General features: G+C 36.6%; 1 protein-coding gene across 3 annotated transcripts in view; it reads left to right on the forward strand.

Annotated features, from left to right (window-relative positions):
* LOC127426362 (pleckstrin homology domain-containing family G member 5-like) overlaps positions 1–14,871 on the forward strand; it is a 77,468-nt gene that overhangs the window by 53,928 nt on the left and 8,669 nt on the right. For all 3 annotated transcript variants that reach the window (XM_051673129.1, XM_051673127.1, XM_051673130.1), the window contains 6 exons: positions 5,077–5,268; positions 8,555–8,716; positions 11,574–11,669; positions 12,084–12,284; positions 13,273–13,383; positions 13,644–13,793. In XM_051673129.1, coding sequence (XP_051529089.1) covers positions 5,077–5,268; positions 8,555–8,716; positions 11,574–11,669; positions 12,084–12,284; positions 13,273–13,383; positions 13,644–13,793 — 912 coding nt within the window. The remainder of the gene's footprint in view (positions 1–5,076; positions 5,269–8,554; positions 8,717–11,573; positions 11,670–12,083; positions 12,285–13,272; positions 13,384–13,643; positions 13,794–14,871) is intronic.

Here is a 14,871-nt window from a genome sequence, read left to right on the forward strand (position 1 = left end):
TGTCTGGTGTATATGGTTCACTTAAGGTCATTCCACAGCATCTCTATTGAGTTAAGGTCTGGGCTTTGACTGGGCCACTCCAAAAGGTGGATTTTCTTTTTTTGAAGCCATGCTGTAGTGGATTTATTTTGATGTTTAGGGTCATTGTCCTGCTGCATCACTCAACTTCTACTGAGCTTCAGCACGTGCACAGCAACCCTGACATTACCCTGTAGGATATCTTGATATACATGGGAATTAATTTTCTCTTTGATGGTAGCAAGCGGTCCAGGCCCTGAAGCAGCAAAGGAGCCCCAAATAATGATGCTCTCTCCACCGTACTTCACCGCTGGGATGATGATTTCATGTTGGAATACGGTACCCTTTTCACACAATGCGTAGTGCTGCGTGTTCTATATGGAAAACATTAAACAGATATGGTGTTCTGCCATGGACACCATACCTGTTTAATGTTTTCCATATAGATGACTCCTGAACAGAGGTGTTAACAAGTTCCAATGATTCCTTTAAGTCTTTAGCTGCCACTATAGGGTTCTTTTTTACCTCACTGAGCATTATGCGGTGTGCCCTTTGAGTATTCTTGGTTGGACAGCCACTTCTAGGGAGAGTAGCCACAGCATTAAATCATCTCCATTTATAGACATTTTGTCTAACTGTGGACAGATCTAAGCTCTTCAAGATAACTTTGTAACCCTTTCCAGCTTTATGCAAAACAACAATTCCTGATCGTAGGTCTTCTGAAATCTCTTTTTTTTTTTTTGTGAGGCATGGTCCTCTTCAGCAGATGCTTTTTGCGAATAGCAAACTCAAAATGTTTGAGTGGTTTTTATTAGTCAAAGTAGCTCTAACCCACACCTCCAATCTCGTTTCATTAATTGGATGCTAATTAGCTTTTTTTGTCGTCTTTAGCCTAGGGATTCACTTACTTTTCTACAGCACTGTTAATGTTTAACAGCTTAAGCACATTGTGCTTTGTCTATACTTGTGAATTTAATGAAGATGAGATCACATTTTATGACCAATTAATGTAGAAAACCAGCTAATTCCGAAGAGTTCACATACTTTTTCTTGCCACTGTATATAGTTATTAACTTTATATTATAGTCTGTTATACATATGGCATAAAATATGAATTAATGTAAAAAAACAAATCTTTGGGTAAGAGGAAATATATTCTCAATCTTTAGAATTTATATCAACGATACTATTAAATTTAAGTATTTTACATAAATGGATGACAGTTTGTTTTAAATGATTAGAAAAAAAATAGGCCCTCATAAAGGTAAAAAATGCCCCTGAAAATCAAATCCGGGGGCAAATATTGCCCCTTAATGTAAAAGTTCATTTCTGACATGGCCGTCTACCCTGACCAAGGTCTAAAGAGTGTAAAATCAATATTCAATCAAATAATAGTTGCATTCATGCCCTAACAAATCCAACATTTAACAGTAAGTATTGCTATGTTTGTGTTTATTTTCCCACTCCAAACAGTGCATACTGTTTCACAAACAGCATGCAGGCTTTGCCTTACTCACTTACAGTTGGGGAAAAATCTACAGTATCAAAGCTCTGTTGCTTTTACAGTAGGAGCACTCAGTATCTCTCACTCTAGAATGTCACATACATTTTCGCTCTCATCTCAGCATCTGCCTTCACAGCAGATGTGCATTAAACACTGTTCTGCAGTCAGCTCATGTCTCTCGTTGAGAGCTGTTAATTTTCAAGCCACTGAAAGAGCTTCTCTAGGATCCGTTGTTTGAGGTAGCTGAGGTAGCAAAACGAGCCCCTCCACCTTGTTCCTTTCCCCTCTCTTCCTGCTCACACAATAGGAGGGCAGGATTCTGCAGTTACTATGACACCCGGCCAGCCCTCCTCAGCAATGCAGCGGTCTGCTGTTTAGTGCTCTCAGCCTCCTTCAGGTTTACTCACACGCACATATACATGCAAGCCGACAAGCCTCTAGAGGTGGATTTGAATGCACTACACCATTTGTTCTCCTTCAAGGGTGTGCAGCATCAATGTAGCTTTTGTAAGGTCTTAGAGAGTGCAGGAGGGAAGTAGGTTGCAGGAGCTTCATTTTGGGAGCAGCATGGACCTGGCTCTCTTTTGATGCCGTGCAATGTGTACAGCTTTGGAAATGCCTCTCACATCTACGGTGAGCTGAAAACCGCTTGTCTTCTCTGTTTTACACTTATGAGGCTTTTGTTTGTATTTTTTGTAAGCTTTTTTTATGTATTTATTTATTTTATTTTATTTTTATCAAATATGAGTGTTCAAAGGTGTTTAAAAAAGAAATATCTCGGAATTTGGTGGTGCATTTATTTACAATCTGTATTGCTGTGTTGGTATGAGTGTAGTTGATATAGTTGCATAATGTGTCCATGGATTTTATTTTAATCAACATCAAGATATTAAGTTAAAATGTATTTGAATGTATAAAGGAAAGTGTATATATTTGGGCCTGTAACTGGCCAATATTTCTTTATCAGCCATTTTAATACCATTTTGCCTTCTAGTTGATTTTAAAGGGTCCTGCAGTGTGACAAATGAACGAATGAATATGAATATAAGCTCATAAAAGCTGCATGCATAATTATTCTAAAATAATGAGCAAAATGCTGTTTAAAATGGTTTTAGGTGGAGTGCTATAGCATGTCACGCTGCAGGACATTTCAACTTCCCAAAAGTTTTTAATGCCATAATATATCACATATATCTTCTAATAGCTATAACACAAAGCATGTAGGTTCGTTTTTAAAGGGAAACAAAAGGGAATGTTGTTTAATTTATTAACAAATAAACCAAAATCAGCCTTTTTGGTTAGTTAGGTCTAGACACAATGTTCACTTTGTGTTTCTCAGAGAGTAACTGGCCAAACAAATGAGTCATACAGGTTCTCCGGATGGACATAGACCAAGACAATATCAGTTTGTCTTTCTTGAACGATGACTTCAATGAGTTTTCCGAAACCCTGGTGATCTGTCAAATGCAGAAAGTAGGGGACCATTGATTTTCAGGCACTTCATATATCATACATTAATCTGTGCAAATGGTCATTTGTGAGGTTCAGATGTTCTCCATAATATCTTGTTTATTAAGTTGATCCAGAAATGTTTATCTGGTTAAGTAGCAATAAAATGGCTTTTATCTTCATCATGAGGACCATCTTGGTCACCAAGAACACTGACAATTCTGTCTCTTCAGAAGCACTGACACTGTCTCAGAACATTGACCAATAAATCAACCCTCTGAAGAAAAATGCCAAGTTTGTTTTTAACCCATTGTATTTGCATTTTCCACTGAAAAGAAGGGCGTCATCAGAACATAATGTCAAAGTAATACGTCCCAAAGGACATTGAGTGGCTTTCCCCACTACACTCTCTGCTTTCTACAATTCTCACCATTGTCGTGTGCAGGGAAAAGCTTTTCCCCTGTTTTCATAGACTTGCCTTGCCTCTTTTCCTGTTGTTGTTGAAGGGTTCCTCTCGCTCGCTCAGGTCATAGGGTTCACTCACTCTTGTCAGTCAGGCCTCTGATGCTTTAACCTTTCTGTGTTGAGAATGTTGGCAAAATCCAAATGACCTTTTCACCTGTTAACAGCAGAATGTGCTCCCTAAGGTCAATAGAGTTTGTCTACGCACATGTGCCACCCCATCCTCAGGTGAAAAATGTCCCTGCATGTACAAAGATGGTCTGAGAACAAGCCTGTCTTTGTTTGTGTGTTAATGTCCTGAATGTTTTGTATGTGCTTTTCCTTACCTGTCAGCGCCAGACTATGTCTGCCACTTCAAATTCCACAGCCCAGCCTGATGACTTTATACTCTTATAGAGTACAAAAAGGTGGCTGCTTTGACCTGTTGTCAAACTTTGCATGACAGGAGCATTTCCTTTAGGAAACAGGAGTGCTATCATTACACCCAGGGTCCAAAATTAAATCTCGCCAAGTGCCACATAAGAGTAACAAATTGGATTTGGCAAATTAGCAAAACTGAGTTAATTGCTAGTTTGCCGGTAACTTTATTACCAGCTGCAACATGGTTTAATTAAAATTCTAAGGACAATAATCTGAACCACAGTGATTTAAGTGACATTCAAATTCAAAGTGAAATTCAACGAAATACAAACTGTCTGCTTAAGAAAATCTGTCGTGATCTGTTAGAAGACTTGCATGTCTTGAAACAACGTTTACCTCAATGGAAAATTTGCAGTCTGAAGTTTATCTAGGTTATTTTTACATAACTTATAACTTCATGTGGTGACTCATATGTGGAATATTCCTCAGATTAAGACACCAAAATGAAAATATGAGGAACAAAATAACGATGGGCCTTGATGGTGCAATTTTACTGAGAGAGAGATTGGCTTAGATGATACTGCGAGTGGGACAATTACCTATGCTGTTTGCCACAAATATGCAGAATTTAAAAAAATCACACAGTGATACAGTAGGTACAAAAATATGTTTTTCACTAAAAATAATGCAAAATATTTTTTATGGCTAAAAACAATTCTCAATTTAAGTATGACAAAGTTTCTCTGCCTGCAGATATTTGCTTCTCACTGTTTGGATCCTGGTTACATTATTCTATTTAGCTGGTCTGTGCCTTTTTTGCTGGGCTAAAAGTAAAACATCAAAACAAAATAGGTTTAACACTGAGCATGTTTACATGCACGTTCTTTCATCAATTATGCTTAAGCCGACAGTGTATAAGGTCATGTAAACGCCTTAAATGGCGTTCTTTTATCGGGTTTTATGGTCATAAAAAAATCCGTAAAAAAAGATCGACTCATGCCCGCTTCCCCGATTTTTCTCTGCTTGTAAACAACTTTACCAGCCTTCTTCCCGACTTATCCAATGTGCACATACTGTACCTGTTTATGTTTTGATGTCAAAAGCAGAGAACAAGCCGATGATTTCTAGTCTCATGTAAACGCGGTTTTATTGGGTTGTCGGATTTTTCAAAAAAGCTGATTTTTGGTAATTATCAGTGTATTGGTGTGTACATAAACACTTAGTAATAAACATACAGTATGTAACACCTCTGTTTATTTGTCTTCTCTCTCTCTTTGTCACAGAGTCAAGCGCGTCGGCGAAAGAACATGCCGGAGTTTCTGGGCGATTCCAGCGTCCCCACCCAAGACTCTGTATCCCAGTTGAGCGGTTCTCTCTCAGGCTCTGTAATGGGTACAGACCGTTGGAGGAACCGTGCCACCAGCCGCTTCAGCGGCCTCTTTAGTTCCAACTCAGGAAATGGCTCTCTTGGCAAGGTCAGCATCTGTAAGCATCCCAGTTTTAGATTTACATGCGCAAAGCAGTTTCTCAAATGCAAAAAAGTACTTGCCTATTCTTGGCAAGCTTTTTGCATTTCACACTTGAGCTGCTGCAAAACCGGTAAGGAAGAGAAACCAAATTGTTAACCCCCACTTAACACTGGACTTGTCCAACCAAAAACAGGAACAAATACAAGTAGACTTTTCCTTTAAGTGACTGTGTGCAGGATATATACGAATGGCTTTGTATGGTTGCACACTCTTTTTTACACCTCACACGTGCAGCGACCTTTGGTGACTTTTTTTGCAACAAGCCCTAATGATTTAGGTTGGTTTACACATTCTGCCTGGTCCCAGGAGTGTAAACCCGGGGTCAGAGCACAGGCCGGGTCCATTTCCTCTCAATGTGACTATTGTAAAGAATCTCAAAATAGTATAACGTTGGTGCGGTATGGACAACAGTGCATTCTTGGTGGTGATCAGGACTTATGAGATCATTAAAAGTGCCATTGGATTAACCCCATCCTGCAAACAATACACTATGGTATTTATATATAATATGGGTAATCATATTATTTTTTATTTTACATTTATATTATGCATTATGCTTTTATGACCTCAAATTAATTAGAGACTGCATGGAATATTTGTGCTTTTAAAAATGTATTTCTCACACCACAAGACCATTTGAAATGAACTAGTGAAGGGCAAAAAAAGTGAATTCTTATATATTTATACACTGATGAGCCAAAACATTATGACCACCTGCCTAATATGCTATTGGTCCTCCACGTGCCACCAAAACAGCGCCTACCTGCCCAGGCCTGGACTTTACAAGACCCCTGAAGGTGTCCTGTGGTATCTGGCACCAAGACATTAGCAGCAGACTCTTTAAATCCTGGAAGTTGTGAGGTGGAGTCACCATGGATCAGACTTGTTGGTCCAGCACATCCCACAGATGCTCAATCAGATTTAGATCTGGGGAATTTGGAGGCCAGGGCAACACCTTGAACTCTTCATCATGTTCCTCAAACCATTACGAACAATGTGTGCAGTGTGGCAGGGTGTATTATCTTGCTGAAAGAGGCCACTGCCATCAGGGAATACCATTGCCATGAAGGGGTGTACCTGGTCTGCAGCAATGTTTAGATAGGTGGCACGTGTCAAACTGATGTATACATGAATGGCTGGACCCAGAGTTTCCCAGCAGAACATTGTCCAGAGCATCACACTCCCTCCACCGGCTCGTCATCTTCCCACAGTGCATCCTGGTGCCATCACTTCCCCAGGTAAACAGTGCACACGTACATGGCCATCCACATGATGTAAAATAAAACAGGACTCATCGGACCAGGCAAACTTCTTCCACAGCTCCAAGGCCCAGTTCCAATGCTCGCGTGCCCATTGATGACCGGGAGCACCCCACAAACCTTGCCGTTTCAGAGATGCTCTGACCCAGTTGTCTGGCCATAAAAATTTGGCCCTTGTCAAAGTTGCTTAGGTCTTTACTCCTGCCCATTTCTCCTGCATTCAACACGTTGACTATGAGAACTGATTTTTTGCTTACCATCTAATCTACCCAGACCTTGACATGTTGCCTTGTTAGGAGATGATCAACATTATTCACTTCACCTGTGAGTGGTCGTAATATTTTGGCTCATCGGTGTAAGTCAACATGAAATCAAAATGGACTTTTTTGAATAAAATTGACAAAATTGAATATTACTTGTGCCTAATCTTAGTCTGAACAATTTATTGCCGTGTGTTATTCCAAAGAAAAAGCAATTCTCTTCATAATTTCTGCAAAAAATCTTGTTTTCCAGTAAAAATATCTGAACAATCTTAAACAAGATAAATTTCATATGGTGTTTTTTTTTTTTTTTTTTTCAATTTAGTGGCGTTTATGTATTTTTATGACCCCATTGGCAAATCGTTATTTCTCGTTTTAAGCATAAACCCCATTAAATTTTGTTAGATTACTCAGAAAACAAGACTTATTATCTTTTCAGTTTTTCTTGTTTTAAGGATGCTACAAAATTTTTACTGAAAAATAAGACAAAAATACTCTGAGGCTCCACCTCTGAAATAACTTTCCTTTTTCCCTAACATCACTTAGGCTATTGGATAATCTCAACCAATAGGCTAAAACCTATTTAAGCATTTATTTAGCAAACTCATCTGGCTCCACCCTGGTACGTACAGGGTTGGGGAGTAATGAAATACATGTAACGGGATTACGTTTGTAAAATACAAAATATAAGTAACTGTATTCCACTACAGTTACAGTTTAAATCATTGGTAATTAGAGTACAGTTACATTCAAAGAGTATTTTGATTACTGAAGAGATTACTTTGCATTTTATTGTCATTTGTTTCATTTAATATATAGTCTATTCAGTTGGAAAACATTTATACGTATAAATGATGCGATCCAAAGTGCATTTAAACAGCGGTAAAACACTTTCTTATGATGTGTTACTTTCATACGAGCAGACAGAGAAGTACGTTTGAAGTAAGTTTGGAGCAGAAGAAATAGAAATAAACCTTGTGTAAATTGTCAGCTTTATGCTAAGCTAAAATGCTATTTCTAGGTATTTTACATGCACGTTACAAGGCACGATCATATCTGTTTATCAAGAAAATTCACGTTGGATCATAATTTCTATTTTTCTAGTAAGACCTTTGATATTAGGGCAAAAATCGTATTCTTGATAATCATTTTTGTATTGTTTTCCTGTAAAAATATCTAAAAATCCTCAATTTGAAAAAGATCAGTTAGATCAATTTGATTGATCTTGTTTTAGAAACAACACTGCATAAGATATTTAGGTTTTTCAGAGAATGTATTTTTAACATGTGTATTTTGTCTTACTGTACTGGCAGAGTTTTTATAGTCAAAACAAGTGAAAAAAATCTACCAGTGCTGAAGAAGTAATCCAAAGTATTTAGAATACGTTACTGACCTTGAGTAATCTAACGGAATACGTTACAAATTACATTTTACAGCATGTATTCTGTAATCTGTAGAGGAATACATTTCAAAAGTAACCCTCCCAACCCTGGTTATGTAACACCCACATTTCCTGTTGTTGTTGTTGTTTTTTCCCCCTCTTTGAATATTCCGTTTCACTCAGAAATATATCACATTATGGAAGTAAAATTCACATCGACTTTAACCTAAAATCTTAATGTTGATTAAAAAAGTCCATGCAATGACATGTTATGCATCAACGACCTATTTTTCATTTGTTGTTATTTTTAAAAATGTATCTCTTCTCCTCAGGAGTGTGATCGTGTGGACCAGTTGCAGAGTAAGCTGTACTCCTACACTATGTTCGGATTACCAAAGATGCCACAGCAGCTCTCATTCCACAGGGACTCATGGGAAGAAGAGCCTAACCTGGAGCTAGAGGAGAGCTGGAAGCAGCTACTGGAGAACCCTGAGGTATAACACTCTCCTTAACACTCTGAAACCTTAGCATAGAGATTAATGGGATATTTTTTCCCCTCCTTGATTGTGTTTTTAGGAAGCCACTGATTATTAAAATCTTGATTTTTAAGCACATTTTGTTGAGGTGACAATGCAATTTTTCCCCACCAAAACTGTTGTTGTGGTAAGCTACTGTTATGTATATTTTATTTTTTATTTTTAAATTTTTAATAAAGAAATAGTTATTTAATTGCTGTAAACAAACATTAAAATTCTCCTATGCTGTGTCTTTAAGGGTTAATACAAACTCTAAGCGAAACTATATTTTAATATTGTTTCAATAGGATGTTACAACATATAATAAATTGAGGATGAAAGCTATTGGACTTCTTGTGTAATAAAAAAAAAAATTACTTCTGTTTTTATATTGATGTTTTTGTGTGTGGGCTGTGCTAACATAGGCTGTTTTATTGCTCTTGTTGTGATCTGTAATGCAAAGACTAGTTCACACTGCCCTAACACACACCAACAGTTAAGCAATATAACACGAAATAATGTTGTTGTACCGAATCTTTGCTTTGCATCAGTAACACTCTTTCTGTGTTTATTTTGTGATAATGACCAGCTGGCTTTACATCATCCCTTACAAATTCAACAGGCAACATTAGGATGTTTGAAATGTTGCTGTTTGTTGGCATGTGTTGCACTGTAAAAGTGGTAACATGCAGTAACCTTAAAGGGATAATTCAACCAAAAATGAAAATTCTCTCATCATTACTCATCCTCATGCCATCCCAGATGTGTATGACTTTCTTTCTTCTGAAGACAAACAAAGATTTTTAGAAGAATATCTCAGCTCTGTAGATCCATACAATGCATGTGAATGGATATCAAAATATCGAAGCTCCAAAATGCATATAAAGGCAGCATAAAAGTAATCTATAAGCAGGTTTTGGAGGATTACTTTTAAAATGTATTCCACTACAGATTACAGAATACATGCTGTAAAAAGTCATTTGTAACATATTCTGTTAGATTACTCAAGGTCAGTAATGTATTCTAAATACTTTGGATTACTTCTTTAGCACAGATTTATTTTCACTTGTTTTGACAATAAACAAGGTAATAATAAGTGAATAAAATCTGCCAGTACAGTAAGACAAAATACAAATATATTAAAAATACATTTTTAGTGTTGCTTCTAAAACAAGACAAAGTAAATGTATCTTGTTTTAAGGATTTTTCAGACATTTTTACAGAAAAATAATACAAAAATTCCCATCAAGAACAAGATTTTTGCAGTACATCTTTGCACTAATATCAAAGGTCTTACTAGAGGAACAAAATAAAAAATGTATGATCTAACATGGATTTTCTTGATATTTTTTTTTTATATATATCACGCCTGATAACAGGTGCATGTAAAAGGTCTAGAAATAGCATTTAAGCTTAGCAAAATGCTAATTGTTCACATGAACATTTACACAAGGTTAACTTTTTCTACTGCTCCTAGCTTACTTTACTTACTTCAAAACCCCACAGAATGAACACAACAACATCTTTTTATGATTGTATGTGAATTCTCTCTGTTAAACTACCAAAGGAAAGTTCCTCATTGACATCATATCCACCTTTCACTCATAATAACCACGTGAAAGCACCCTCTGTCAGTTCGTATGAATGTAACACGCCATAAGAAAGTGTTTCACCGCTGTTCAAACGCTCCTCGGATCGCATCATTTATATGGATAAATGTTTTACAGCTGAATAAACTAAAAATAAAATGCAAAGTAAGCTCTTTAGTAATTAAAATACTATTTGAATGTAACTGTATTCTGATTTCCAACCATTTAAATGGTAACTGTAGTGGAATACAGTTACTCATATTTTGTATTTTAAATACGTAATCCCGTTACATGTATTTCATTACTCCCTAACCCTGTCCATAAGACTACAGTGGTTAAATCTATATCTTCAGAAGCAATATAATAGGTGTAGGTGAGAAACAGATCAATATTTAAGTCCTTTTTTTAATGTAAATTCTCCTGCCTACCCAGTAGGTGGCATTATGTATGAAGAATGCGAAAGTGGAGATTTATAGTAAAAAAGGACGTAAATATTGATCTGTTTCTCAACCACACACACCTATCTTATCGCTTCTGAAGATATGGATTTAATCACTGGAGTTGAATGGATTACTTTTATGCTACCTCTATGTCCTTTTGGAGCTTCAAACTTTTGGTACCCATTTACTTGCTTTGGGTGATCTATTCCTATAAGTTATTACTGCACTTGATTTGACCCTTATATATATATATATATATATATATATATATATATATATATATTTTTTTTTTTTTTTTTTTTTTTTTTGCTGCTGTAACCTAATGTATTCAAGTTGATTATTACTAAAATATTCAATAATGTTTATGACTTGAATTAAACTAGTTAATTTAGATGTTACCACATGAAGTACATTTTTTAGCTTACCTGACAGTACTATTTTTTTACAGTGCAGTGTGTACCAGCCTTAGGAGTAACTAAATTAATCAAAAACAGTACACATTTTTGGAAATATTAAGAAAAGTGTACACTACACACTCGAGTAAGTAGTACATTTACATTACATTTTTAACATTTGTATGCATTTGGCAGGTGGTTTTATCCAAAGTGACATACAGTGCACTTATTACAGGGACAATCCCCCCAGAGCAACCTGGAGTTAAGTGCCTTGCTCAAGGACACATGGTGGTGGCTGTGGGGATCAAACTGGCAACCTTTTGTTTACCAGTTCTGTGCTTTAGCCCACTACGCCACCACCACTGTATATGAAAATATGAATAAAAAATATTGTTTTTACTTGTTTTTGTAGATGTTAACCAGGCGCCAGTGCCATCAGCAGGAGTCAATATGGGAATTGCTGCAGACAGAGTCAGACTACATCAAGAAACTGCACGTCATAACCGATGTAAGAGCCAGCTGCAGCAAAACAGCTGATATTATTGCTGCCTTCACGTGCTATCGGAATTAACATACGAGTTTCATATTCGGTTATGAATAATTTTACATTGAAGGATATTCACACAAAATCCTTAACACCACCGGAAGAGGTCTCATATAATTTGTAATCATATTCTAACTGATTTATTAATGCGTTTACTTTGAGCAATATTACACGAGCAAGGGTGCAATATTGTACTCTTACAGTACTGTAATTACTGTATATTTTAGACAAAATACAGAATGGCCTGTTAGTTAATTTTTTACATCAGTAGAAATAGTTCCTAAAAGGTGCATGAATGCAGTGAATGGAGTAGTCACACCTTATTAGGCTCCAAATATTACATATTTACCCACTATCTTTCTCTCTCTCTGTCACAAGCTGTTTCTATGTGGACTGCTGAACTTGCAGGAGAGTGGTTTACTGAGTGAAGTGGAACCTGTGCGCCTCTTCAGTAACATTCAGGACATTGTGCAGCTGCATACATCCCTGTGGGCCGAGGTCATGTTGCCTGCACTGGAGATAGCCAGACAAAAACGAACACTGCTCGACCCCAATGACCTGCATCAGGGCTTCAGCACTGTGAGTTTGTGCACACAGGAAACACCAGCCCAGATAAACACAGTTGTGTCACTCATTTTTGACAACCAGCAGTCTCAAACCTTTCGAAGAGAAAACACTTGGCAAGTGGTGACCATAAAGAAACATCCATATTCAGTGCATCCATATTCAAAGGTTTATTAAAAGATTGGAAACATAAGTCACATTTAAAATGTTTAAATTTATGCCCAAATTCTTTTTTGATTTTGTTCATTCAAGTATTGTACATAAGTTCAAGTTAACTTATGTAAAATAGTACACCTAAAAATATCATTTACTCACCCTCATGCCATCCCCGATGTGTATCACTTACTTTCTTTCTTCTGCTGAACACAAACTAAGATTTTTTTAATAATATCTCAGCTCTGTAGGGCCATACAATGTAAGTGAATGGGTACTGAAAACTCCAAAGACCAAAAAGCATGTAAAGGCAGCGTAAAAGAAATCCATAAGACTCCAGTGGTTAAATCCATGCATTCAGAAGCAATAGGATAAGTGTAGGTGAGAAAAAAATTTAATATTTTTTTTACTTTCACTTCCACATTCTTCTTTTTTTTTTTTTTTTGCCAATTCACATGCTTCATGCATATCACCACATATTGGGCAGGGAAGAGAATTTATAGTTAAAAAGGACTTAAATATTGACCTGTTTCTCACCCACACCTATCATATTGCTTCTGAAGACATGGATTTTCCACAGGAGTCATATGGATTACTTTTACACTGCATTTGCTTATTTGAGCTTCAAAATGTTGCTACCCATTCACTTGCATTATGTGGACCTTCAGAGCTAATATATTCTTCTAAAAATCTTTGTCTGTGTTCAACAGAAGAAAGTAAGTCATACACATATGGGATGGCATGAGGGTGAGTAAATGATGAGATAATTGTTATTTTTGGATGAACTATCCCTTTAAATAATGTAACAAATACAACCTGATTCTAAAGTATTACCATTTTTGGTGTGCAGTTTGGTTTCAGATTCAAGCCCTACATCCATTACTGCATGGAGGAAGAGGGCTGTATGGAGTACATGCGCACTTTACTGAAAGACAATGAGCTCTTCAGAATATATGTAACTGTGAGTAATTATTACCATCCATCCAGTCAATCTTCAACCAGACACATTAACCTTTGATGAATTTAGACTGTCTGGAAATATAAAAGCTTTTCTAGAGGTTTATTATATATGAGAGAGATGAGATATGAGAGGTATTTAGCATGACTAGCAGTATCTCTATTGTAAAAGCACTCCTCATTATGACTCAGGGTCTCTTTCATAGTCTGCTTGTGCTGTGAGTGTATGTTTATGATTGTTCACCAAAGTTTTCTTCCCTGCAGTGGGCTGAGACTCATAAACAGTGTAACCGGCTTAAACTGACAGATATGTTGGTAAAGCCTCATCAGAGACTCACTAAATACCCACTGCTGCTTAAGAGCGTGCTGAAAAAGACTGATGACCCATCAACTCGAGAGGCCATCAACAGAATGGTAAACACAATGTCTTTAAATCCTCAAAGGAATTGAGGCGCATCCACACATTCAGTATATGCACAGAAGTATAGTACATATAAATAACTACTGTATGTTTCCTGGAATTTATTATAGGTAATCTAATAACTATATTGTACATTATACTGTAATGTAACATTATACAGTAATGTAACTATATTAAAGCCACTGACGGAGAAAGGCCTTAACAGCAAATTTATTTACAAATTAAAAAAAAAAAATCAAAACACACTGACCCCTTAATTTATTAAAATCATTCAAATTAGATTTTTAGTCTTTCTTAAATACAATCGAATTGCTTTACATGACATGCATAGAGTTGAGGCCAAAGATGTTGGCACCCTTGTTAAATATGAGCAAAGAAGGAAACTGAAGTGTCTGGCAAACTGAAGATGCTTGAGTTTATTGTTGGAAGAGAGCAGAGTCTTTTTTTCTTGAAACCCTCCCAAACAACTTGTGGTGATGTAGGTGATGTCTGATAATTTTTTTCTTAGACTTTCTGACCCCAAGACCCAACTAATTTCTGCAATTCTCCAGCTGTGATCTGTGATCCTTGGAGATTCTTTGGCCACTTGAACCATCCTCCTCACCATGCGTGGAGACAATATAGACACATGTCCTTTTCCAGGCCCATTCTTAACATCTCCAGTTGATTGGAACTTGTTATTTATTGCCCTGATGGTGGAAATGGGCATTTTCAATGCTTTGGCTATCTTCTTATAGCCACTTCCCATTTTGTGAAGCTCAACAACCTTTTGCCGCACATCAGAACTATATTCTTTAGTCTAAATCACTGTTATTGATGATTAAGGGAATTTGGCCTGTGTGTTACCTCATACTTATACCCCTGTAAAACAGGAAGTCATGGCTGAACAACTTCATGTTCCTAGTCACCCAGGTGCACAAAATTTTTTTAAATATGAATGGAAATATACTTCAGATATATTTTACTGATAAGAATTTCTAGTTCCAATAATTGTGGTCAACATGTTTTGGAGAAAAATATTTATTTTATGAGATATCTCCCCTAAGTTTTACTTAAAGATTAGATCTTTGT

Source organism: Myxocyprinus asiaticus, chromosome 35, assembly GCF_019703515.2.
Source record: "Myxocyprinus asiaticus isolate MX2 ecotype Aquarium Trade chromosome 35, UBuf_Myxa_2, whole genome shotgun sequence".
Taxonomy (NCBI): Eukaryota; Metazoa; Chordata; class Actinopteri; order Cypriniformes; family Catostomidae; genus Myxocyprinus; species Myxocyprinus asiaticus.